This window comes from Stenella coeruleoalba, assembly GCF_951394435.1.
Source record: "Stenella coeruleoalba genome assembly, chromosome: 14".
Classification (NCBI taxonomy): Eukaryota; Metazoa; Chordata; class Mammalia; order Artiodactyla; family Delphinidae; genus Stenella; species Stenella coeruleoalba.
In genome coordinates this window covers 19,033,083-19,058,646 of record NC_137160.1, presented here as the reverse complement: position 1 = coordinate 19,058,646, position 25,564 = coordinate 19,033,083, and the positions used below count along the sequence as shown (strand labels likewise).

Sequence of the window (25,564 nt, the reverse complement as noted above, 5' to 3'; positions counted from 1 at the left end):
GGGACATGAAATTTAACCTCATTTATTGATGGATTCACAACAGGATTTGGCCACATTGAGAGATTTACTAATATTGTTAAAACTCATATTTATTAGAACAGAGATCTTTTTTTTTCCAATCAAAACTAAAGTAACAGCTATTGGGACCTTTTAAGCCATTATAAATTGTCTTTCCATTGCTCAGGTTACTGCTGTGAAAAAAAAAAGCCCTACAGGGTAGTCAAAGCAGAAACGTACGCTAAAGATGCCAGTAGGAAAGGCATGCTAGAAATTCGAAGACTGTCTCAAACTACGTGTAGCTCACTTCATGAAGTAGGATGGGGACCTCCTATACCATCAGCACTAAAGTTCACGCCTTGATAAATACATAACCAGACTTTACAATTCAACTTGAACATGCTACTTTGATTTAACCACACTAAACCTATTATTAAAGGGACTTCCATGACCCCTTTAATAAAAATTCAAGCTAACACTGACTTTATCTCATTGACAATGGATAGGCCCAATGATATTATTTTAAATATTCACTGCTTTCAGTTCATCAACCTTAAACTTAGAAAACAACTGTTGCGGGCTTCCTGGTGGCGCAGTGGTTCAGAGTCCGCCTGCCGATGCAGGGGACACGGGTTCGTGCCCCGGTCCGGGAAGATCCCACATGCCGCGGAGCGGCTGGGCCCGTGAGCCATGGCCGCTGAGCCTGCGCGTCCGGAGCCTGTGCTCCGCAACGGGAGAGGCCACAACAGTGAGAGGCCCACGTACCGCAAAAAAAAAAAAAAAAAAGAAAGAAAGAAAGAAAACAACTGTTGCAACATTGAAATTGGGAGAAGTGCTTTACATCTAAGAAACACAAATTTTCCACATGGATTCAGTATCACTGAAATTAGGTAATTCCACATGGTTGTAAAACTTAGTCCTGTATATGCTATTACCAAGCATAGACTGTCAATATTTTTCTGCAATTTAAAATTACTATAGCGAACTGGCTGAAAATCCAAGTTCCTAAAAAACAGAATCTCTGTCTGGGCTTTATTCTCCCTTCCAAGGTAAAACATAAACATTCAAAAAATGCATGCTAATTCAAAATCAGTCTTACTTTGTATTCTGGAATTGACAAAAGGTGGAGAGAGATTGTCATGTGACCCAAGGTCCCTGCTGGTCATGTGGTCATAGGGAGTCCCATCTCCATAGTTCTGCAAATAAAATAACAGCATAAGTTTAAATTCGCCATGAATACATCAGCACATAAGTATGCCCGACTACTGACAGCTCTCTAACCCAAAGAAATTGGAGTCCACCATTCCCACCCTGGCACGTCATTAGAAGGAAGCTTCTTCACAGGTACAGTGGGAAATAGAGGGCTCTAGAGTCTGCACAGTCCACATCCTCCTCATAACAGCCGTGAAATTGGGGGAATAATAATAATGGAACCAACTGCATGAAGTTATTGACATGATCAAATGAAATAATGCATGTAAAACACCTGATACATATAAACTATATTGTAAATATTACGTTATTATTTTGAAAAGCCCACATTATTTCAAAAAAAAGCAAAATGTGCTACGGGAAAGTTACCCGTAACCTGTAATGAATTGCCTTTGGAAGGCGAAGGTAGAACCTTTTAAACAGCAGCACTGGGTTTTATGATATTGAAATGTCAATGTTTTCTTGTAGTTGTTACTGTGGTTGTAAGAGAATTGGATCATTCCATGAGTAATTAACACATAAGAATGTTAAAATTATTACAACAGGACTATAAATGAACATCAGAAACTTAAGCATAAATTCTGAATTTAGACAAAGAAAAAAATAGTTTTAAAGCAGACACTAATCTGTGGAAATTTGTCATTATCATGATCATCTCATGGTTCTAAGGGGAATTCTAAATTAAAATAATGGTTTTAAACTACCCAGCTACTTGCTTTTAATGGAGGAATTGGATAACATACAGGAAGGAGTTAAAATCATCTATCTTATATGGTTCAAATTTCAGTCTACTAAGATACATCAAATGACCAGAAAGGGAAAAAAGCCATGCTGCTCAGCTGGTTGCCCTGTCCATAAAGACTAAGTCAAATTTACTCAGAGGTATCAGTTGGCATGTTAGCCAAAGGGCGGAATCTGCCCACACGAAAGGGACGGATGCTGTAGGAAAAATGAAAACGTGCATCACCTCACTAGAGAATCAATGGAAGCCTTAAGGTTCCAAACTACCCCGTTGTCAATCGCCTTTCCTCATTTATAAAAATTAACTTGAATGATACTGTCATGTGATGCTGCCACTATGTCAGTGTATAAAAGATGTCATGTTTTTTAATACCTAGCATGGGTCTTACGCTCACTGGTTCTATGCCAGATGTTGCATAATACTAATTATTATTTATTAAGTGTCCTCACCCTCCAGAGTTACTGAACGGTTAATATACATTATCTAATTTAAAACCTCAGCACAGTGTTTCAAGGTGACTGAAAACATCACCACTTGAAGATGAAAAAAGAGAGACGCGGCATGTTTGCCCGATAGAAGTCAGCCACAGTAACCTGTCTCGTGCCAACCCCCTGAATTTAGAAAATATAAATTACAAAATATTGATTCAAAATTATTCACTAACGTATTTCCTGGAAAAAAAAAAAGTGGCCAGACAGTTCATGAAAGCCAAATAAAAGTCAAGACTGTCCTAAATGGACCTTGTTCTCAGAAGAACAATTAAAAGTACTACGTGTGTTAGACTGAGAAAGCAGAAGAAATTAAGTACATTTGAAGGAACTAAACAATAGAGGGACATTCTGTCATCTCCTACGCTTGCTGTCAGGGGGAATGGATTTATTTCTGCAAGTGTGGACTGTAATGTGAGGAGGAGGAAAGATTTCCTCAACCCATCCATATAATGCACGAGAATGTCAGACTTGACAGCTGGTGCAAGCGCTCAACAAAGTAACTGGTAAGCTTAGAGCTCCTGCTGTACCCTGAAGACTAGAGCGTTGAACCCCAAGGCCAAAGAACAGGTGGAAATGGCGAACTACGACTTGCTGAGATGGCCTCCTTTTGACAGCTTGATTACCTTCCTTACCTCTTATGCCAAGATAGAGACCTCCCTCCACCTCAAATTTATGTGAACACTTAAAGCAAAACGTTACCCCCTCACCTCCTGCAGAATGCTTCATCTAGCTATACAGCTGGTTGCGGGGGGAGGGGGGGGGGGCAGGTGTTTTACTATGTGCTCTAAGTCTATTTCTAATTTGGGGTATTATATGTATATTATAAAAACTGACATGGATTTTAGAGGGCCTAGAAATGACTCCATTAAAGACAGACTATATATAAAATCATACACATTTAAGTCGGAAGGAACATGAAAGATCCTCTGGTTCTACTTCTTCATTTTACAAAGTAGGAAAATGAGGCCCAAGAAAGTGAAACGACACACCCAAGGTCGTATACATACAAAAACACGTATGGCCTAACCAACCCACTCGCATGCCATGCCACGGTCTTCCCATGACATTCAAACTAACAACCAAAAACCATGGAAAGGAGTGGCAAAAATCTGAATGAACCCACTGGTGACCAAAGGCACTACTGGTGGGATAATCATATGTCTGCAAAGTGAAATCAACTCAGATTTACTATGCAGATTATACTGGTAGGCTAGAACTTAATACTATGTCTTCAGAATTATTCAGTGGCTTATTTACACCAACACATTCCAGGGATACTAGGATTTTTCTCAACGTTGCACCATCTACTACGAATAACTTTCTATAACACTGGATCAATAACTGACGAAGTAAGGCCAAATATTTAATGAAGGATTTTTTTCTTCTGGTTAGCCAAAGTGGAAGAGGTGTCAAAATCAATACTAACATCCAATAAGAGAATGAAAAAAAGTGCCAAGAAGAAGCTGATCCTCATTAAACTTAGTATGCATACATATCTGTGCAGATGTGTGTGGGAGAGAGAGAAACTCACCTACAGTTTGTCAATTTACATATGTGGATGTCTGGTTGTGGGAAAAAGATTAGATATACTTACCCTGGACGGGCTTGGATGTCCTCCACTCCCCCAGGACCCTGAGCTACTTCTGTCTTCTACATCTAGGGACAAGAGAGAAATTCTTTAGGCTTTCTTGCAATAAGTCTTTCTTTTTGCATATGCACTTTTAAATTAATGTTTCAAATTAATCTCCTGTTGCCTTTAATTAAGAATCAGGCACGAGGCTACCATGATGACAGTGGCTTCTGACCCATCTACTTAAATTAAGTCATTTAAATTCACAGCAGAAATGAACTGGACCCTCAGGAACCAGAGGTATGAACATAAAAGTTACTTCCATCCTTCACAGTGGTTCATAGCCTCAACTTTTATAGACCTGAAACTTCACTTAAAGTTTTATTAAAATCTTTTGGACAAGGTAAGTTAAAAATACACTAACACAATCTTAATACACACACACACACACACACACACACACACACACGCACACACACACACAGAGTTAAATCAGGTACATATCCATACTAATTATCAGCTGCAATCATGCCATAATGCTCCTAGACACTTTCTGTCCTCTTACCAAGGCTTATCCCACCAAACAACAGACATGAACAAAACATGCAAGATGAAAAAGGATTCAGTAGTCTATTTCCATCGGGACATGACAAGGATATTAGGAGACTTTTTTAAGCTTTTTAATTTAAGACAACGCTGTCTCAGTCTTTTAATTTCTTTTTTAATGGGCACACCGTTTGGCTACAATCCTTAATCTGTGCACCGAGATGTGGATATGAAAGTTGTTAAAGCAATGTTTTCTTTTGAAATGATGGCAAAGAGAACTGTATGAACTCCCAGAAGGCTGGAATTCTCTACACTCCGTACCAGCGAAGTTCTAATGCTGACCAATTACTAGATGCTTCATCAGTGCTTCAAGTGGCAAATACTTGAAGGATGGAGAGTCTAACAGCTAAGTTACCATAGTCATTGCTCAAAACATAAAAGTGTTGGAAAGATCAGTCACTCTATATTTAAAAATGGCTTTGAGATTTTTGATGAAAGGCTCTTTATGAGTATGAAAAGTTTCACTGTTGTATTATCTTGATCATGGTGGGTAACAGACGGCGATCACAAGCTTCCTCTGACAGAACTGGAGGAGGAGGTGTGAAACTTCGGTTCAGGAGACACACTCCCATTTAGTGTGTTTTCTAACATTTCAGTGATACTGTTTCTTCTCTTAACACACTACTGTCCTTCCTTTTATTACTCCTATTCGATTATCAGCAGAAGTGGTCACAGTATACTTAACTGATTCATTTGGGGGTACAGTGGAGTACCTGGCATTTTAGAACATAGTAAGAGATGGAATAGAAACCACCACCAACAACTATTACCACTAAACCTGAAATCTTTCTCTCTCTTTTTAAACAAATATTGCAGTTCTTTTCGTTAGTACTTTGGAAGATAATGCAAATGCAAACAGTTATCCCCTGTGGACAGCTAAAATCAGTGACTGCGAGCTTTAAGAGATGTCATGGAAGCTCGGAGGAGTAAGTCTGGAGAAAAGGTGCAATACTTTCCCAAATCTGCTGTTTAACAATCCAACCTCCTGGCCTATCTCGTGGAGGCTGAATTGGGGGGAGTACATGAAGAAGTGACTTAGAACACTTGGGATTATCACACAAATAAGTTTTGTAGCCTGCACAGTTCTCTTCATCCTTAACTCCAAGTCAAATATTTGCAAAAAAAAAAAAAAGAAGTATAAACGACAAAATATCTCAACCAGAAGTGTGCACATCTTGACTTGCTTTTCACCTGAAACAGCCAGCTTGGATTAATTTGAGAGATCTCTCCTCTTAAATTTGGCCCAAAAAGTAATGAAGGGATAAAGTTGAATCCCTGTATCCACCATAAGACTTTGTATTGTTTGGACCTATTTTACCTTTTCAATTTTCAAAGAGGATTTTAAACATGAAAAGAAGGCAGAGACAAGGAGGAAAGGGGACCATAGTAATTCCAGGTCAGTAGTTTTGCACTGGGGATGATTTTGGTCCCCAAAGGACATGTGGCAATGTCTGCAGACATTTTTGGTTGGCACGACTTAGCAGGGCATGGAGGTGGGGTAGAGCTAGTGGCATCTAGTGGACAGAGGCTAACATCCTACAAATGTCAGAATACCCCTACAACAAAAAAATTCTCTGGTCCTAAACGTCAGTTGTGCCAGGATTGAGAAGCCCTGTGCTAGAGGACAAATTCTATTAAAGAGCAAAAAGGAAGAATCGAGTTAGAGAAAAAGATGTTACTACAATTTGATTTATAATGAATATGACCACTTACTAAATACATAGTGACCTATGCATTTGAAGCTGGAGTGTTTCAAGAGACCTTCCTATACATCGTCCATCCACAGAATAAAAGAAAAATGATGGTCAACCAAGCAGCCTGCTAATTAGTAGGCAAAAAAAACACATCAAAACTTGAGTATTCCCAACTGGGCAATTTCAAAAGCGAGCAATCCACTAATTAAAAGTGCTGGAAGTCTAGCTTTTTCAAAACAGGTTAAATACTGGCTGGGTTCCTTCACAAATAGATTCCCAACCAATCAAATCTGACTGCTCTTTTCCCATTCTTTCCCATTCCATCGTTCTCATTTCCTGACCTCACGCTGCTGCACCTCCTTTCTGCTCCCTTCCTTTTATTGCTCTCCTTTTAACAGGCTTTTCCTTCCCTTGGCCTCCTGCTAGATCGAGAAGATAAGACACCTCTCTAGCCCTCCCAACCCTAATAGAACAATCGTATGACTTCTGATGATATTTTATCTTTGAAAGAATATCTGTACAACCGGTGCTCATGTGTCCATTGCAAGAAGACGCAAAGCCATAGCATGTAACGAATGTAAATGTGTTATTTTTAAGACATTTGTTTCCATCTTCCCTCCCACTGAGCTTCACAAGACCTGCCAGTTAGTTAGCAAGCGTTTCTTCAACAACGATCACAGTGCATCTCAAAGTGCATCTGAGGACCATCTACATCTTAGGCACCTAGTACGCTCATTTCAAAGTCAGCATCTTAGGGTCCATTGCAGACCTACTGCTCCTGGATCTCTAAAAGTAGGACCAAGAGAACCGCTTTCTTAACGAGGTCCTCAGGTAATTTTCATGTACACAGGAGTCTGAGAACCACCAGTCCCCTCCAATGGGAACACAAGACAGATGCATGTCCCACCCTGCACCCACTGCCTAACTCACTCCCTGTCTTAAAATCCCTGCCCAGGCGGCTGGTTTCAGCAGCATTCGGTCCACATTCTCATCTCATCTACATCCCAGTAGCTCCTGCCCAGACTCACTTTTTATGTAGACCCTGCACGTGGCCTACACTTGGCCACTCCCTACTCCCAGCTGGTGTACCTGGACACTACACACACTTTCTACCTCCACACCATTGTACCTGCTGTTCCCTCTGCCGGAACTGTTCCTTATGTCTCAAAAAATAATAGCAGCTAACATTTCATGAGCTTAAATACGTCAGACACTGTGCCAAGCACTTCAGTAGACTAACAGTATCACCACTTGATATATGAGGAAACAGAGGCTTAGATGGGACAGAAAATCCTCCCCAAGGTGACAGTGAATGGCTGGGCTGGCAGACAAAGGTGCTGTCAATGTGATAGCCAGGGAGTGTTCTTCTCCGCCACAGTAAATGCCTCCCTGGTAAGAAACTCAGATCTCTCCATGACCAGCTCGAATGTTACCCACCAGTCACTTCTCCCCAAACAGAGTGGATGTATTTATTTCGGAGTCTGTGCCCACTCTCGTGTCCACACAAGATTACAGAATTTACACAACACAAATACATAAAACTAGATATGTGAAGAACTCAAGAGACTGGAAAATAAAAGCAGGAAAATATCAAGCCAAAGCTATGATGAGCTTATCAACAATGTACACTGTGATGGACGGGATATTTGTGAGAGAGGGGTCAAAATTCTAGAAGCTCCTGAGTGGGCAAAGAGTGAAACAAGATGCACAATGAGCACTGGATAAAAATACCCAAATTATTCAGGAAAGTCATTAAGGCAACAAAATTACAAATGAAAAACTGCCCGATAGAAGCTGTCTGAATATGAGTTCTTGTGTCTCCCTTGTTCTGTTGTCACCCTCTATGCAAGATGGGAACACATACAGAAAAAGACAAAAGGCAAGTGAATGATAGAGACTACTCTTCCAAAAGACTGAAGTGGGCTCCACTGTTCAAAATTTTCTAACTTATTTTACCCTAGACAAGGACAGACTTAGCAACTTCCACGGGCTTGACAGCTGCCTTAGGAGGCCACCTGACCATCCACAAATTTTCATTTTATTTGAGTAGTTCTGCATAAGCCCCGTCTAAAACGTCTGACATTTCTGCACCAAAACACAAAAGTGAAGTCTGGGCAGAACTGGGACCGACCACTCCATTTAGAGAAAAGATATACAGAGATGAATTTTAATTTCTACCACCTCCCATCCACACTCATTAAACTTATGGTTACTCAAGCCTCCACTTCGTTTATGTGAACAGCGAGATCAAAGCTATCAGACAGACTGGACAAATGTCAGAAAGCACAGCACAAAGAGGTGGGATAAAGACCTAGATTTCGGCCGTGACTCTGCATTAACCAGCTCTATGGTCTGAGCCACTCACTGGACTATCTGAACTCATTTTTGTCAGCTGTAAAATAAGTGGGTTTGATTTCCATTCTTAACAGGTCAGGCTAGTATATTGGGACAACTCTGCCACAAAACACTAAGTGAAGTAAGTCAGACAAATATCATACAATATTGCTTATATGTGGAATCTAAAAAGTTGATATAAATGAACTTACTTACAACACAGAAATAGACTCACAGACATAGAAAACAAACTTATGGTTACCAAACGGGAAAGGGGGAAGGAATAAATTAGGCATTTGGGATTAAAATATACACACTACTATATATAAATAGAGAAGCAACAAGGACCTACTATATAGCACAGAGAACTATACTCAATATCTTGTAATAACCTATAATGGAAAATAATCTAAAAAGTATATATACAGATATATATATGTATATAGAGATATACACACACACATATACATAACTGAATCACTTTGCTGTACCTTAAAGCTAACACAACACTGTAAACCAAATATATTTCAATAAAAAAAATATAAATAAATAAATAAATATTCATGGCTTTAAAAAAACACTAAAGGGCTTCCCTGGTGGCACAGTTGAGAGTCCACCTGCCGATGCAGGGGACACGGGTTCGTGCCCCGGTCGGGGAGGATCCCACATGCCGCGGAGCGGCTGGGCCCGTGAGCCATGGCCGCTGAGCCTGCGCGTCTGGAGCCTGTGCTCCGCAACGGGAGAGGCCACGACAGTGAGAGGCCCACGTACCACAAAATAATAAAAAAAAAAAACACTAAAAATCATGGATAGAAATTTTAATCTTCTTCTAAATCCTAATGAGCTGACAAGATAGTAAGAAAATATCCAGCCAAAATCAAAGTGAAAGCTGGAACCCGCGGAGGAAGAAAAGACATTTTTTTGCCCTGAGGACATCTGCCAACCTAGAAAATGTAATGGCCTCTTGGGTCAAGGAGAACAGAAGTGAAAACTCAGGATCCACCCAAAGCAGGTATCTAACAGGAGATAAAGGGATAATAAGGTTTCCAGCCTCAAGGAGTTTTGTTAAAGTAAATGAGTTAACTGATAATTGATAAACACTTAGCAGACTACCAGTAACCAATACCTACCACAAGTGCCAAATTTACCAATACCTTCCAAAATCTAAGGTAATCAAACCACATAAATGGATAAACTTGTGATTTATTCACGGAAATCTGAGTCTCACATTTTATGACTCTTTGTTCTGCTAAGTGGCTGGTCAGAGACTTTCAGATACTCTCCTGGTTTTTAGAAACTGCCAATATGTTTAAAGTAATCAAGTCCCACATTCTCCGTGAGCCCCCTGCCGCACAATCACCGTGAGAATTCAGTGGGCATTAGATTTGTCGAGTGACTTGATTTACCTTTCGAATACCCTCTTGGCATCTCACTTCAACATTTTTTTGTCTACTGTATAAACGATATGCTGCCAAAATTATGTGTGCTGACCAAAGGCCCAAGCTAAGAACACAGGCTAAATATTACGTAAGTTTAACCTTGATTTGAAATGAACAAGTATGAGAGTTACCTAACCCTGTTGATGTGGGGTAGCACTGTGTATCCAGCCTTTCCTTACTTAGAGCCCGGATCCTGCCAAACAACCAGGGCTCCAGAATTTCATGAAGTCAGAACAACCAAAGTGGTATTCTGCATTGCTCTAAGGGTCTACAAATTCCAACCCTTGTGGAAATATACTGATTTCCTGACGAAAGCTCCTACACACTCAGAATGCATTGGGAGACACATTGAGTTCTTCCTGGAAAGGTAATCATTCTGAGGCATGTGGAAGTCTACACGGTCTCAAACCCTTCTCTCTGCAATAACAGACACTATTAAATCTCCTCCACACCATCATGGAGACTCACGGACTGCGTACGCCTGTGGCGCCTACTAATTTCCTAGTCCAGGAAGAACCCCTGGCTGAGCCCTTCACACAAACTGAGATGGCATATGCTCTCCGTCAGTGCCAGATGAATTCACAGTTCAAAATATTTCATCAGCAAAGAGCGTGTGAAGGATGTGCACATTTTCACTAGCACCCAGTATAATAAGAACTCTAAGGAGAGTAATTTGAAGTCAGATTTGAGTCCTAGGACAGAGGTAGGAAGGGTGGAGGAGCTTCAGATATTGACAAGGGCCACACAACCATGACCACTTCTTCTGGCTTCTGTAAGAAACAACATAGGCTTCAAAAGGAGTGATCTGGACAGTGGTGAGAAACTTCCAGCACTTCCCAAATCTGACTAACAAAAGATGATGTCTGTGGCAATGCATTCCACACAAATTCTAAGATACCCTAAATATAAAAACAGGGACCTGGGCATCCCATTTTCAGAGCACTGCCATCCACGCTGGCTTTCTCAGGATGCATGGATGTCCTTATCAAATAAATCTGAAAACTCAAAGGTCAAATATAAGATGATCTTACAGCTCATACATATAAATATGTCAACTGTATATGGAAAGGTAAAATGTGGATACACTGGGGGAAAAGTATAGTAGGAAAATTTGTTCAGAAGGGAATTACTGCAAATTTTAACTTTTATTAACCTCCAACTTAAACTTCTATAAATACGTCTTTTTTTTTTTTTTTGCGGTACACGGGCTTCTCACCGTCGCGGCCCCTCCCGGTGCAGAGCACAGGCTCCGGACACACAGGCTCAGCAGCCACGGCTCACGGGCCCAGCCGCTCCGCGGCATGTGGGATCTTCCCGGACCGGGGCACGAACCTGTGTCCCCTGCATCGGCAGGCGGACTCTCAACCACTGCACCACCAGGGAAGCCCTATAAATACATCTTTTAAAACACTGAAACAATACTATTTTCCTTAAGTTCAAAGTAAACTGTTTTTCAAAAGTGAACACTAAATAATCTCAGATATTTAAAATGTGGAGTTAACTGCACTTTACAGTTATCATATAACATGATATTCAGATAATACAGAAGTAACAAAATAAAACAAATAACAATTATGTTATAAATATGCCAGTGGTGTTTCATATTCGGAAACTCAGAAATCTTCTTGAAAACTCAAGGTGAGTAGACAGTTATATTATGAAACTGAGACAAAAGTAAATTTGAACTCTTTATATCAATCCGTATGATTTGGAAGTATCATGATAATCTAAGTTGAATAATATTGTGACTTGAATAATCTAACATGAAATACAGAGAAATGGGTGTTATTTAGCAAACTTCCATTTTGAATGTTTGAAACTAACCAGTCAGGGTCTTCCTCTTAAAGAGAAGTTCATCCTTTCAAGAGCTCACCTCTCCAAGTAAGAGCCCCAAAAGAAAACGAGCCACAAACAACTGAGGCAAGAGTATAATAATGTGAATTATATATGCCTCCTTTGACTTTTTGAAATGTAACCGGTCTAAAAGCACTTAATAAAAATCAGTCTTACTAAAATAATGTTCTTGAAGGCTAGATATATTTCAAATTAGGTAAGAATACAATTGGAAGTAAAATGCCATATCTGAAGACTTTGGAAAATAAAACCAGCATACCATTTAACTCCAATATTAAATAGATAAGCTTCAAAGTACCTAAGCTAAAAGTGAATATAACTTAGGGAGGTTTTTAACTCGGTGCTTAGTACCTTTTAAAGATGTATTTACAAATAAACGTCACATAGTGTGAGAAATAAAAGGTAAGTGTTTTAGAAAATAAATATTAAACAACGAAGGAATGAATTTTGAAATATGCGTCATCTTTAAATAAAATAGAATATATAACTCTGATAACAAGTACATGTAATTATACAGGAGTTTTCCAAATCAGACATGTAATATTTATGTCGCAATATCCATAATACTGTAATGACTGAAGACATACAAATTGATATTTAAAATGTCTATTTGATCAATAATTTATTAAATGTATTCCAACAGAGGGGGGAAAAAGAGCCAAGATGAAACATGGAACAGTTTTCTCTCTTCTTCTTTTTTCCCCTCTACCTCTTTTCTCCCTGGGGTGCCATTTGTGAGGCTCTGGGAAAGGGCTGCTGGCTTAATTGAAATATCTGTAGGCTGTAATTGCTCTGCAAAACCACAGTGGTCCACTTCTCCCAAATGGCATTTGTTCCTCTTCGTTTTTTCTTCTGCTTCCTTTTATACTTTAACAAAATCTGCCCCTCCTGTTTCTTCTAGTCTTATCTCATCTTGCCCTTTATTCTGAACACACGACTAATACTGGGGAAGCCAAACAGCTTTAAATATTCAAAAATCTTCCCTAAAATCCAGTTTTGTAGCCCAGTCCCTTTTGCTTACAATAATCACTCCCATAAACTGACTCTCAGTTTATCTTTTCAACATCCCAACCTTCCACCTGTGTTTAACACGGCAGCCTCTGACCTGGCAATGACAAGCAATCAATCTTACATGTTATCTTCGGGGTCAAGTCTCAGTTTTAGGCCAATTTTCTTTGTATTTAGGCTCAAATGTGCAAACCACACTATATTACTCTGCAAAACATCAATGAGAAGGCTTAATTAAGTAACACTGACAGATAAATCCATTTCTTTCACAGTAATCAAATCAAAGCAGGTTGACATAACACAGGAACTTAATACAGTTATTCCCTTGTAATTGGAAAAAGGCCCTTTACTTCTCATTAAAGCAATCTTCTGGGTATTGGCATAATAAGAAGGCTCAGAGCCTTAATACTGCCCTATAAAAGTCTCAAGATACAGACCCCTTAAACAAACAAGCCAGATTATCTAATTCCTTGATCACAGCAGAACATGTAGTTCCTACTGTTTTAAACTACTAATTCTTTATCTCTGTTGCAATTAAAAAGAGGTAAATCAGTGTCAAACACATACAACTGAAAACTGCAAAAATGCATAAACTGCTTACAGTTTTATAAATCTATCCCCACATGTATTTGAAGGGAAGCAGTCCATTAAAAATGAATTTGAAATACTTCACAAATGTGAAGTTGTAATAGCTTGAATCGGGGGGAGAATCTTTTTATTTTACTTAATGGGCTCAACAGGATACCTTTTGCCTAAATTTACAGTCTGATAGTCAACCCTACAGTACAACTTTGGTAAGCGGAATTGTCAGAGAATGTCATCTGAAGAGCATTTAATTTTTGTGGTATGTAAAGAACAGTAAGTCATCTGGTCAAACAGAGGCTTCTCCAACCGGGCTAAAAACCAAAAGGAATGCAACAATATTACACCACGTTCAACTCCCCAAACTAAACAAAATAAATTTTCACCCTTTCACTCCGATTTTTTTTTTTTTTTTTTTTTTCCCTGTGGTACACGGGCCTCTCACTGTTGTGGCCTCTCCCGTTGCGGAGCACAGGCTCCGGACGCGCAGGCTCAGCAGCCATGGCTCACGGGCCCAGCCGCTCCGCGGCATGTGGGGTCTTCCCGGACCGGGGCACGAACCCGTGTCCCCTGCATCGGCAGGCGGACTCTCAACCACGGCGCCACCAGGGAAGCCCTCACTCCGATTTTGAGGGAGTTTCTGTTATTATCCCTTGGTGCCTGATCAATCTCAAAATGATTCTAGCAACTCCTTCTGAAAGGATAACATAGAATCTAGAGCTGTAATTCCCAAATGTGGCTGACCATTAAAATCCCCCAGGAACCTTCAAATAAAAAAACCCCACAGATACCCTGGCACCACTGGAAACTAATCAAGAAAAGATCAAGGGTTGAAATCGAAGAAAATACATATTTTCAAATTTCCCTGTTTTTCTACTATTTTATTTTAAAGAGTTTTTAATTACAATGCAGTTAAAACTACGTAATTTGTTGTTTCTGAACCATCTGCAAGTAGGCTGCATCAATCTCATCCTTTTATCCCTTAGTACTTCCGGGTGCATTTCCTAAGAGCAAAAATAGTATAGTTATCAAAATGAGGAAATCTACCGTTGATATAAGAATTTCATCTAGTCCATAGTCCATATTCCAGTTTGGCACTTTTTCCCCCTTTTGCAGAGGACTCAGTCTAGGATCACGCCACACATTTAATAGGTCTCTTTCATCTATTTTAATTGGAAACAGTTCCTCAGTCCTTTCTTTTTGTGATATTAGTGTTTTTGAAGAGTACAAACCAGTTATTTTATAGAATGCTTCTCAACTGGGGTTTATCTGATGCTTCCCCATGAGTATATTCAGGTGGCTATAATACTACAAAAGTGGCCTTGTGTCTTTCCCGGGATTTCACATACAGAGCCTCATGACAGCCTGGTGGTCTGGCCCTCATTTGTTATGGTATTTCAATCACCTGCTCAAGGTATTGTGGGAATTCTCCACTGTATAATTACAACTTTTCCCTGTGCAACTAATCAGCCATCTATGGGGAGATTCCTTAAGAGCATTAAAACTAATTTTTAATCAAGTGCTTATTGAAAAAAATTAAAATACAAAAGTGTATAAAGTAAAAAGGGAAAATCCCCTCAACACGTACTCCCTCCACCCTGATATCAGGAGTTTCCTAGGCAGCCCTACAGATCCTCTGGTCTGTGATCAGCTGGTTTTTAAAACCACAGAAATGTAGGGAAATAAATGCAAAACTTGACTGAAATTTCTTTGCTATTCGATTGGCTAAGAAATAGCCCTCAATTGTTTACATATACACTAGTGACATTTTATGGGATACAGTTAGTCGCTGTAGGTTTGTGACCTCGGTGGGGACAGGGCAGGCAGGAACTAGGATAAATGAAGACATATTATACTATTAACTTTGAAGGAATTCAGCCAAGATGAAGACAAGATTGAGCAACCCACTTGTGAATCAGTGCAATGCAGAAAGCCAACGTAAATAATCCATCCTGGAGTCCATGCTGTTCCTTGCCACTTTCCACCACGTTCTATAAACCACTATGTAAAAAGGAGACCCGCCACGGCAGCAGCACTTCCCAATTAAAATCAAATGGACAGACAAGTACTTATGACAGGGGAAAAAAAAGATCTACTGACGTTTTCCTAGGCCAGCCAAAAAAAACAGTGGGAAACATCTAAAATTTTTTAAAAGTGGGAAGGAAACTGACACAAAGAATATATTTCCACATTTTGAGATTATATACACAAATGAACTAGGCACAGTCACAAAGTGAGGAGTAAATCTTAAACATAGCAAAGACTGGGAAAGGAACTTGGCCATCTGATGAAACATAGCACATTAGACAATACTGAGTGAGTTAAATGATTCTAATCAATATAAGGTGGAAATGGTCCCTTTAAACCCTGGGATGCAGCTCATGTCATGTTATAAACTGAACACTGCTGGCGGATTTCGACTCTGACTTATAAATGCTTAGAAAATTTTCCTCACAATCCCATTTCAGCCAAATGCCTGGCAGACATTGGCAAAGGTCTTTCTCAGTTGCGCTTACAAATGTGTGTGTGCGTGTGTGTGTGTGTGTGTGTGTGTGTATAAAATCACAATACACACACAAATACAATACACACACTTGAACTAATAGTTTCTTGATATTAATGACAGTGTTTAAAACGGTTCCCAGATGTTGCAACTTGTTCCACTGACATCCTCTTGGTTTTGATCAGTGACTTGCTTTTGATCAGGCTTGAGTCCAGTGACTTAAGGGTTTTAAATTTTCTCTCACAATAACGTAACCACACTTCGGTATTATGCTTTCTGCTTTCCAAAATGGTTTTTATATTCATCTCACTTAAAATGATTTATCTGGAATCACTGAAAGTATGAAGTTGGGATCAAAAGGAGTTGCCTACTTAAGTCTGAGCAGGCTAACACCATTTTTCAAAAGATGAAAACAAAAATCAAAGGAAATAGGCAGTTATCCTGGATAAAAGAGGCCATTCCCCATAAGACTTATTTTTATCCTTTCATGCTATTAGTATTACCTCTTTAATTTTAACTGGTAACCCAAAACTTGCTAAAGTTCATTAAAACACTTGCTAACATAGGAAAGTTAAATAGCATTATAATGATTGAGTTTTTGTACCCAGCAGCATACATTTTTAAGTTATGTCAGCAATGACAGCAAAATTGCCCATCTCCCCTCTGAGCTGCCCTGTAACCCACAGGAACCATTTCACCAGCAAGACACAACTTCTGGCATTGGTTTGAGAAAGGCCCCGAGCTGTGATGACAGGTCAGGTCTATAATGACAAAAATGACCGTAGCTTTCCCCAAACCACGCTGCTCCTCCTTACTTTCATTTTCAAGGGCTTTAAAACACTCTCATGGGCTTCCCTGGTGGCGCAGTGGTTGGGAGTCCGCCTGCCAATGCGGGGGACACGGGTTCGTGCCCCGGTCTGGGAAGATCCCACATGCCGTGGAGCGGCTGGGCCCGTGAGCCATGGCTGCTGAGCCTGTGCGTCCGGAGCCTGTGCTCCGCAACGGGAGAGGCCACAACAGTGAGAGGCCCGTGGACCGCAAAAAAAAAAAAAAAAACACTCTCATAACTGAAGGAGTCAAAACACATCTGCATTAATTTCCTAGTCCAGCTTTTCGGGGTAAAATTGAAATGCATTAGGAAGAAACAACTGGCATTTTCTTAAGCTTAATCACATCAAATTCATGGGAAGAGTGGTTTTGTTTTTGTTTTTTTTTTTCTTTTAGTCGGTCTCAACTTGGCTGTAGCCTGCGTTTTGCCTATCTGATAACCAATGGAGTACTGGTCAGAAAGAGATGAGCTGATATGATGTATTGGTCTTACAAATTCACTACGAGGAATGGTAAAAAGCTGTAACTCTTCCTCAGGAATGGAAGAAATGTCATTAGTTTGAAAGGAGATAGAAGCAAAGACCTGAAGAATGACGATAACCAGGCATCTTAAGGGAAAACAAGAAGCAGGGAAGGGGTCCAGGGGAAGCCAGAGCTGTCAGTAGAGAATAATGATTTATCTGATGAGATTAGCAGAAAGTTTGATTAGAAAAGATGCCTTCTTAACATCTCGAAGATTGCAGTGTTACTTTAAGATTTCCTTGTGAGACAAAACCGTGCCTGCCAAATGTGGTCTGTAACAGCGCAGGCCAGCCATGAGCGACGCAGTGGGAAAATAGCCACTGAGCCAGATTTTATTTGATTTGTACTGATGATTTTTATTAGAATACATGGATCATTGCTTCAACCTTTCCATGTAAAACCAAATCAAATTCAAAAACTCACACATCAGTCACCTAACCTTATGTCATTCCTTCTGCTTTACTCAAGTTGAGCCACATTTCAGCTGATCTGTCCTCGATAAATCGTTTGAATTGCTGGGCCAAATTCTGGGAGGCAAGTGGTACACAAAGGAAACCGCTAAATCTGCAGTTACACATCAGAACACCAGAGAAAAGAACTACTGCAAGCCTCCAAAGTACAGAATGAAATCAAAGAGGTGTACAGCCAACACAAAACAGGACAAAATGAATTTCTCTTTATTGTATCAAAGGTATTGTAATTTACCTTTAAAAGGCCCGCCCAACCCCTCAGCTATTTTTCCCTCTTTAATTCAAGGTACCGTGCAGGACTCTGTAAAGCAATGGCTCAGAAACCAGAGGCAAGCCCACAGTTATGTGGCATAAGGAGATCTGGTGAGTTTTACAAATCAAACATAATAATCAGTTCCACACATTAAAGACACTATGACCTTTCGGGCAAAAATTGAAAATGTTAAAATCCGACACTTGTGGAAAGCCTCTATAACACATATAAAAGTGACTTCATGAAAAGGAACGTGTTTCATTACAGGAAACGTGGCCATGGGTGTCCAAAGAACAAGTGCCCACAGCCTACTTCCCCCCCTTCTTTTCCCTTTTTCTTTTTGCATTAGCTTTTTTCCCTTCACCCTCAGCGACACTGCCAGTTTTGATTTAAATCTCTGAGCAATAATTATTGTTTGTATATCATTTCTAGTTCACAAATCAGATCCATCTTCATGATTTCCTTGAGTGTTCCAAACAGCTCCTGAAATAGGCATCATCTTTTCTTCGGAGAAGGTGAACAACTTTTCTGGTTAAAGGCCACCAACAGGCCTCAAACGAATGTCTTCTGGAGGCTGAAGGTGCCCCATGATAATGTCTCGGAACACTAGTGGTCACCAAACTTCTACGTCTCTGGTGTAACCCTCTGGGGCTGGCACTGGGCTCACCGGCCAGCCCCCATTCCTCCCTCCCCGCCCCCCCGCCCCGACCACACAGGAAATCTTTATTTCCCGTCCTCCTTTGCAGTCACGGGGCGGGGGTCATGTGACTACAATTTGGCCAACAGAACGTGAGCCCAAGTAACGCCTGCCTTTTCCAGTCCTGGTCCCTACAACCTTCCATGTAATCCTTCACGCACTTTCTCTTCCGTCTTTGTTCAGCCCTGTACAAAGAATCTAGTGTATCCCTTTGAGGGCCTAGGGGATGGCAGAGCTAAGGCCTGAAAGAACCCGGATCTGAAGGGTTACAGGGAGCAGAGCCCACGCCTGGTGCTCTGCGAGACCAGAGGGCTATAACCCCTCGCAGTGTTAAGCTCCTAAAGGTTGGGGGTTGTTTGTTCCAGCAATTAGCATCCCCTGACTAATGCATCCTCCAAAACAGACTTCCATGAATTCTGGCGCTGTGATTCTCTCCTCCAAGCAAAGCAAACATACGCAGTTAGAGCTGGCAGTAGACAGGATTGTGAAGCAGGGGAAACTGGTCTTTGAACTCTCCTTCTCTCCCTTTCAGACTTGTTTTCCCCTCTTAGCATTTCCTCCCTCTGAGCACCAAATGTTCTCTGGCTGCTCAGTCTTGTCTGTCTCAAGAAAATAAACCCAACACGTTCAGGAGCTATTCTTCCTTTCAACCGTCATCTCGTAACCGTGAGTGGTGAGCCGCTTGCTCCCCGGGCAATTCTGGAGAAATTCCTTAACATGGAGGATTCTGTGTATCCTCATCTGTAAAATGCAAATGACTGTCTCCGCCCTCCAGTACTGCTGTGATGATTAGAGGGAGTTTAGGAAAAATGTCACCCTGGAACCTGGAACACAGTGGAAACTCACAAAAAAAGATAATTCCTATTTTTATTATGATTATGATTATCATAGCATGATATTTGACAGCAAAAGGGATACAGAATATGAAATAGGGCTCTTTCTCTTTGAAATATATCATCGAGATTGGGAGAAAAATCATACAGAAATAAAGGGCAGCATCTGATTATTAAAGAAGAATAAAGATGGACTATGAGAAAAAGGAGAGGTATATAAAGGCTAGAACCATCACTTGTGAGATACTGGCAATTTAGGGTGTAGACAAGAGAAAGCACTGGTGAGCTGGTACCCACATTACATTTGTGCATAACTTCCCAACTCCATGTTCAATGCCATCATACTGGTAACTCACAACAGGCACTGGTAAGAGCATTTACACCATGGAAATTGGCAACTGTTACAAATCGGAGCTCTTTTTTTCTCTGAAGAGCAGATTATTAAACATCACCCCAGCAATGAAAACAGTCATCATTGTGAGGTATTTCTACTCAAACTGCCTCATTTAATTCTCACAATCACTGCTGAGGTAGGCTCATTTTCCAGATGAAAAGTCAGGCCTCTCCACATTAAGTGACTGGCAAAAAAATCCTGTTGCCTGAGATCCCTGCACTATAAACCAGGATGCTTCTAAAAGTGAAGGGCATCTGGCTTTCTTTTTCTTGGCATATCAGATGTGTATTTCCCTGAACACAGAAAGCTATTCCTTAAAAACATCGAAATTCAGGCGGCCCCCCTCCAACCATTCTCATTTTTTCCACTACTCCTCATTTTGCTCCTGCACTCATCTGACTTCCCTTCATAAACATATTCCACATTTCTTACCACCCTTTCCTCTACACATCCGATGCAACATTTTGTGCAGATGTGCTTTCAAGGATTACCCATCACACTGTCTCAAGAAATCTACTTGTGCCTAAGGGTCGCGATAAGTTATGAATCCTCTTTAAATCAATGGTTTCTCATACAGCTGTCCTGACCAAGGTAATCTATTGTATCTTGGGCCAAGCTGTGGACTGTCCAGTAAGTCTGGATCCTGGAGGAGCTGGGATAGCTCTTCGATTCAGATGAGGTCTCTGATAACAGTTTCAATAACGACAGCCATCGACGGCTGGTGTCAGGTTGAACATGTGCCTGGGGGATGAGAAAAGCCAGGGAACATCCCTAGGTTTCAGGTGTAGCCGGAGGTCTCAGAAGACATCTGTACCTGGCGTGACTTTTAATGTCAATGCGTGCTTGCCATCTAGGTAACGTATCATCACTTCTTTTCTGTCTGACTGAAGCTTGGCCATCTTACAAAATCCAGAGCCTTCCAAGGACAGAAGAACAAATGGGTGAAGGCATGGGAGCACGAGAGCTCATCCCGCATGCAGGAAGTGGCAAAGGCACACAAGCAGCATGGAGAATAGATGTATTAGAGTCACATGGTCGCCAATGAAGAAATGCTGACTTTCGGCAGGGCCAGTGGAAGACACTACCGTGAACAAAGCACTAGGAAGTTAGTTCTTTGTTCCAAACGCTTTGGGCAGGCACCAGAGAATAAAAGCAACAGGTTCATGTTTGCATTGTGGAAATGGCAGCAGTGGGGACGGTGGGTTATTAAGGTGAAAACTTGGAGATAAAGAGACTAATTAGAAGGCAAGCAACTACTGTGACAAAGGTAACAGATACTGCAGGATTGTACTGGGGAAAGAGAATAGACAGGGCTTAATGACTAAGCCGGGAAAGTAAAGCAATAGAGTAGTCAGGGATTATTCCCAGTTTTTTTGTCTTACGGATATTGGTGCAGGTTGGAGTCTAAAACAAGAATATATTTTAGACATTTTGTGTTCCAAGTGTTCACTGGTCACCAAAGTATAAAATCCAGTAGAGTAAATGACTGTGTGGGTCTGGAGTTCAGAACAGAGACATAGAGATTAAAGTGATTTTAGGCAAAATCTTTTAATTGCAAGTCCCCTTATATAGAGAATTTACTGGCCCAGATAAGTGGAAAGTCTGGAGACAAGGCAGGTTTTAGGTTTTACATATCCAGGGGATCCACCATATTAACAAGGATAAAGTTTCCTTTCATCCCTCCACTCTGCCATCTGCATATCACCTTCGTCTTAAAGCTGGAATCCATCGTGATCACAGAATTTCTGGATTTACTTGCTTCCTTATCTTCTACTTACTCGCAGAGAGTTCAGTTTACAGAAGAGCAAAATTCCTCCTGAACTTTGCCTCGATTGGAACCACCATTGAACCAATCCCTAAAGCCAGGGAACAGCATGCATGGATTTGAGTAGTAGACCTCACTGACCCAAATTAAAAACCATGGTGAAGGGTATAGGATTACCCTGATTGGTTTAGCCCAATCACAGCTGCGCCCTGGAGATGTAGTAATCCCACACAAACGACAAGGATCCCACACACTAGAGGAGTGAAGTATACGTTAGTGAGACAAGCACAATTGGACCAGACCTCAAGTACCCTGAGTGCATTATTATATAGCATGCAGTATACAGGCAAATCCGCCATGCCACTCCCTCCTTTAAATACCTATTGGTGTCAGAATAAGAGCAAGGTTCTTATGGACATTGAGGCCATCTTGGTAATAATGCATGCACACAAGCCAGCGTTTTCTTTCCTCTAGTTCCCTTGATCCCTATCAATGCTCAGCACACCACCGGCCCTCCTGCTGCAGACCCTGAACACGGGTTCCCTCTAATATAACACTCTCCCACCCACGCCCACCACTCCACTTCCCTACTTGGCCTGTTCAAATGCTATATCAACTCTCAGTGAATCAGCACTTCCTTGGGGCACCTGTCCTGTCCTCCTAAATCAGGCGTCTTGTCCTTCTCTCTTTCACTGGACTTGTCACAGATGGAATTTTACATTTTTATGATTCTCAAGTGATTCCTTTCTTCTCCAATAAAGAGTATATGCTCCGCAAAGACAAGGCCTGGGTCTTATTTGCTTTCCATCCTATCACCAGTACCCAGCAAAGTCCTGGACAGGGAGGAAGCCCTCGACATAATCATAGTTAATGGGACGGCTGGTCCAACAGCCCCTCAAAATAGGCTGGGCACATAGGAAAATATCAAAAACGCTCACAGAATTCCCAAAGTTGCGAATCTTTCTGCAGAGCTCCTATGCCTTGGAGAAGGATAACCTAAGATGATGAAAATTCATGTTTCACTGATTCGAGTATTAACTAAAGAAATTAAACCACAGGCTCACCATAAAGATCAGCTCAAGGAGTTATATACGACACACCTTTTCTCCATAACTTAAAGAATGGTTTGTTTCACAAATATGCAAGTATGAATTCAGATTCAGCAAGAAATATACAGATCTCTTAACACACTGAAACCCTGGCCAGTCACAGGACCAGAAGGGAGTTGATCTACAAATCTCAAGCTCAGTGATTTCTATGGTAAAAATGCAGTGAAACAGTCAGACTTCATGCATGTTTTCTCCCTCGACAGAAATAATCTCCTATATGCTCATTGTAGAGGGAAATATTTGCCTCTTTACACTCTCTTTGATATGCACCCTAGTGATTTGGTACATATTCTACAATCATTGGCCTCAGGACAAAGGAGAAAACAACTGTTACCTCTACAGTAAAACAGCTTTCTGTGATCTGGTGATAGCAAGACACAAAGTGGGTTTGGAATTCCGTGTCACTTACTTAGATGGCAGTTACAACTCAACACTTTCTGAAAACCTTTCCACTGAAACTTCCCCATTGAGTAACAAGGGTATCATTAATATTTAAAGTTCTGCTTCAAGTATAATAATCGGAACACCACAGCCACAACAATAAATACCCTACAGCAGTTTACTGCTTTCAAATTTTCAAAGCACTTGCACACACAATATTTCATCTTCCCTTACCATTATATACAACAGAGAAAGGCAGGGATTGGTTCAAATTTTCCAGGCAAGGCATTGAAAGAGCTGGGAGGAGAATGCATGTCTTCTTCTAACCTCCTTCCAGACTGACTGTCACCCCTTTTCTTATGCCAATGAAAGAGAACTGACATCTTCAGAAGTGGGAACCCAAATCTGGATAAAGAATATTAATATTCTTGTAGAACAAGTTATCTTTCGTCTCACAAATCCATCATTCAGAATCCCAATTTCCTAATCATCAGGACTTTTCCTTTGGCTTCAATATGCCCCGCTGGAGAAGTCTACCATTTAAATGAATCATGGCTCAGAGTGATTTTTAACTTATTTGCATGTACTTTTTTTCTCCTTTAGCTGCACAGAAACAGAGAGGACATTTTTTAGATTGAAGGTACACATGAAGAAATGAAGATATTACATTGGAAGCTACACTTGAAAATTCTCAAAGATAAAAATACAATACATAACCCATCCAGTTAATAACCCACCAATGAAGAAAAGCACTGTTGTAAACAATGGACGGTTGAGGCAAACTCAACCCATCAGTGCAAGTGGCTAACGGTTCACCTTTCTCTGAACTGTGCATCGGAGTAGGGTCTAGAAGTAATTTGAGTGGGAGCAGTGGGAACCAATCTCAACACGGACAGAAAATCTCCCATGTGTCTCCCATGAGTGTCTCCCACATGGAGTGGTAGAAAAAACAACACAGATTTAGCTGGATTATAAAAATACAAACATCACTTTTTCTACATTATTCAAAACATGGGTTAATCAAAAGATGCAATGGTTTAAAAAAAAAAGAATCCTTTTCCAGCTTTAAAATAATGAAGATATTCTCTTATACCGTTGTATATTATAAAAGCTTTATAGTTTTGACTTTCTAGTTTGTCATACTATGGAAGTTCATTTTTTGTGTATTTTATGAGTCTTATTTCAGTTTTTTATCATCAACATTCAGCTGCCTTAGCATCATTTATTGAAGTCTCTCTGTATCAAACAATGTTACTACCCCATCCAGATCACTTCGTATTGATTAAAAAATTTTTCTGAAAAGGAAAATAAAAAAGGATGCAGTGACTCTTAGTTTGTCTACCCAATATCCCTTCCTCTCTCTGTCCTTCATAACAGCCCTAAAGCGGTTTGGTCGCTGTTATTGTTCATTTGTTTGCTTGTTTTCACGTAGCCACCCCTCCTCCACGTGGATCAGGAGACGGTGACCTCATCTCTAGTTCGGACACAGATCCTGAGTACTGTTGTGAATCACAGCTCTTGCCTTCCCCTGGCCAAGGACCGGTTTAAAGACGAACACTGAATCACAGAGTGCTGTCTGCCGCAGGGTTCCTGGGAAAGGTCTCCCTGCTCCAAGGAAAGAAACAAATTAGGAGATGATTTTTCATCTTCTCTGGCCATTATCCTGTTTGGGCGTCATGTGTAGAATGGCAGCAGGAATCTCCTTATCATTCCTCGGATGAAGCCGGTACACAGAGATTTCAGAATAGGTTACATTCGTGTATTACTTTAGTCATACATTTCCTTACGTTTAAGCCAAGTTGGGTCAGAATTTTCTTTCGTTGCAGCTGCAAAGAACAGTAGGTCCTCCCCTACCCGACACCCACCCACCACCCCAGAAGTAGGCTTATGAACTTAATGCTCACGGAGGTTCTTTAAAAAGAAATACCAACTCTGGATAAACCCAGACTTTACCTACTGAAAGGCCATCATCTCCTGGCCACTCGTAACTGTCCAAGCCCCACAGAGGAATCATTTTCAGGAATGATACCAGTTATAGGCCCTGTAATTCCCCCTTTTCATTCTTCCCTGATATGCGTATGTATCTTCTCTCTCACCTCTCCTGTCCCCTGTGGTCTTCTCACAAAAAGCAATCAGCTGGCAAATTCTCAGTGAGCGCTTAGCACAGGTAACGCAAACAGCAGCAAAAAAGCGCCCAAACAGTACTTTCTCCTTGATTTACCAATATCAATCCTGCACACAGAGCCTAAGCGCTGCTGCCAAGATGGGGCTGAAGGGTGG

At 40.8% G+C, this 25,564-nt stretch overlaps 1 protein-coding gene across 14 annotated transcripts in view; it reads right to left on the bottom strand.

Annotated features, from left to right (window-relative positions):
- Positions 1-25,564, bottom strand: part of TCF4 (transcription factor 4) — a gene marked incomplete at its 5' end in the record, with an annotated part of 357,231 nt that overhangs the window by 229,972 nt on the left and 101,695 nt on the right. For all 14 annotated transcript variants that reach the window (XM_079941979.1, XM_079941981.1, XM_079941978.1 and 11 more), the window contains 2 exons: positions 1,097-1,193; positions 4,037-4,098. In XM_079941979.1, coding sequence (XP_079798105.1) covers positions 1,097-1,193; positions 4,037-4,098 — 159 coding nt within the window. The remainder of the gene's footprint in view (positions 1-1,096; positions 1,194-4,036; positions 4,099-25,564) is intronic.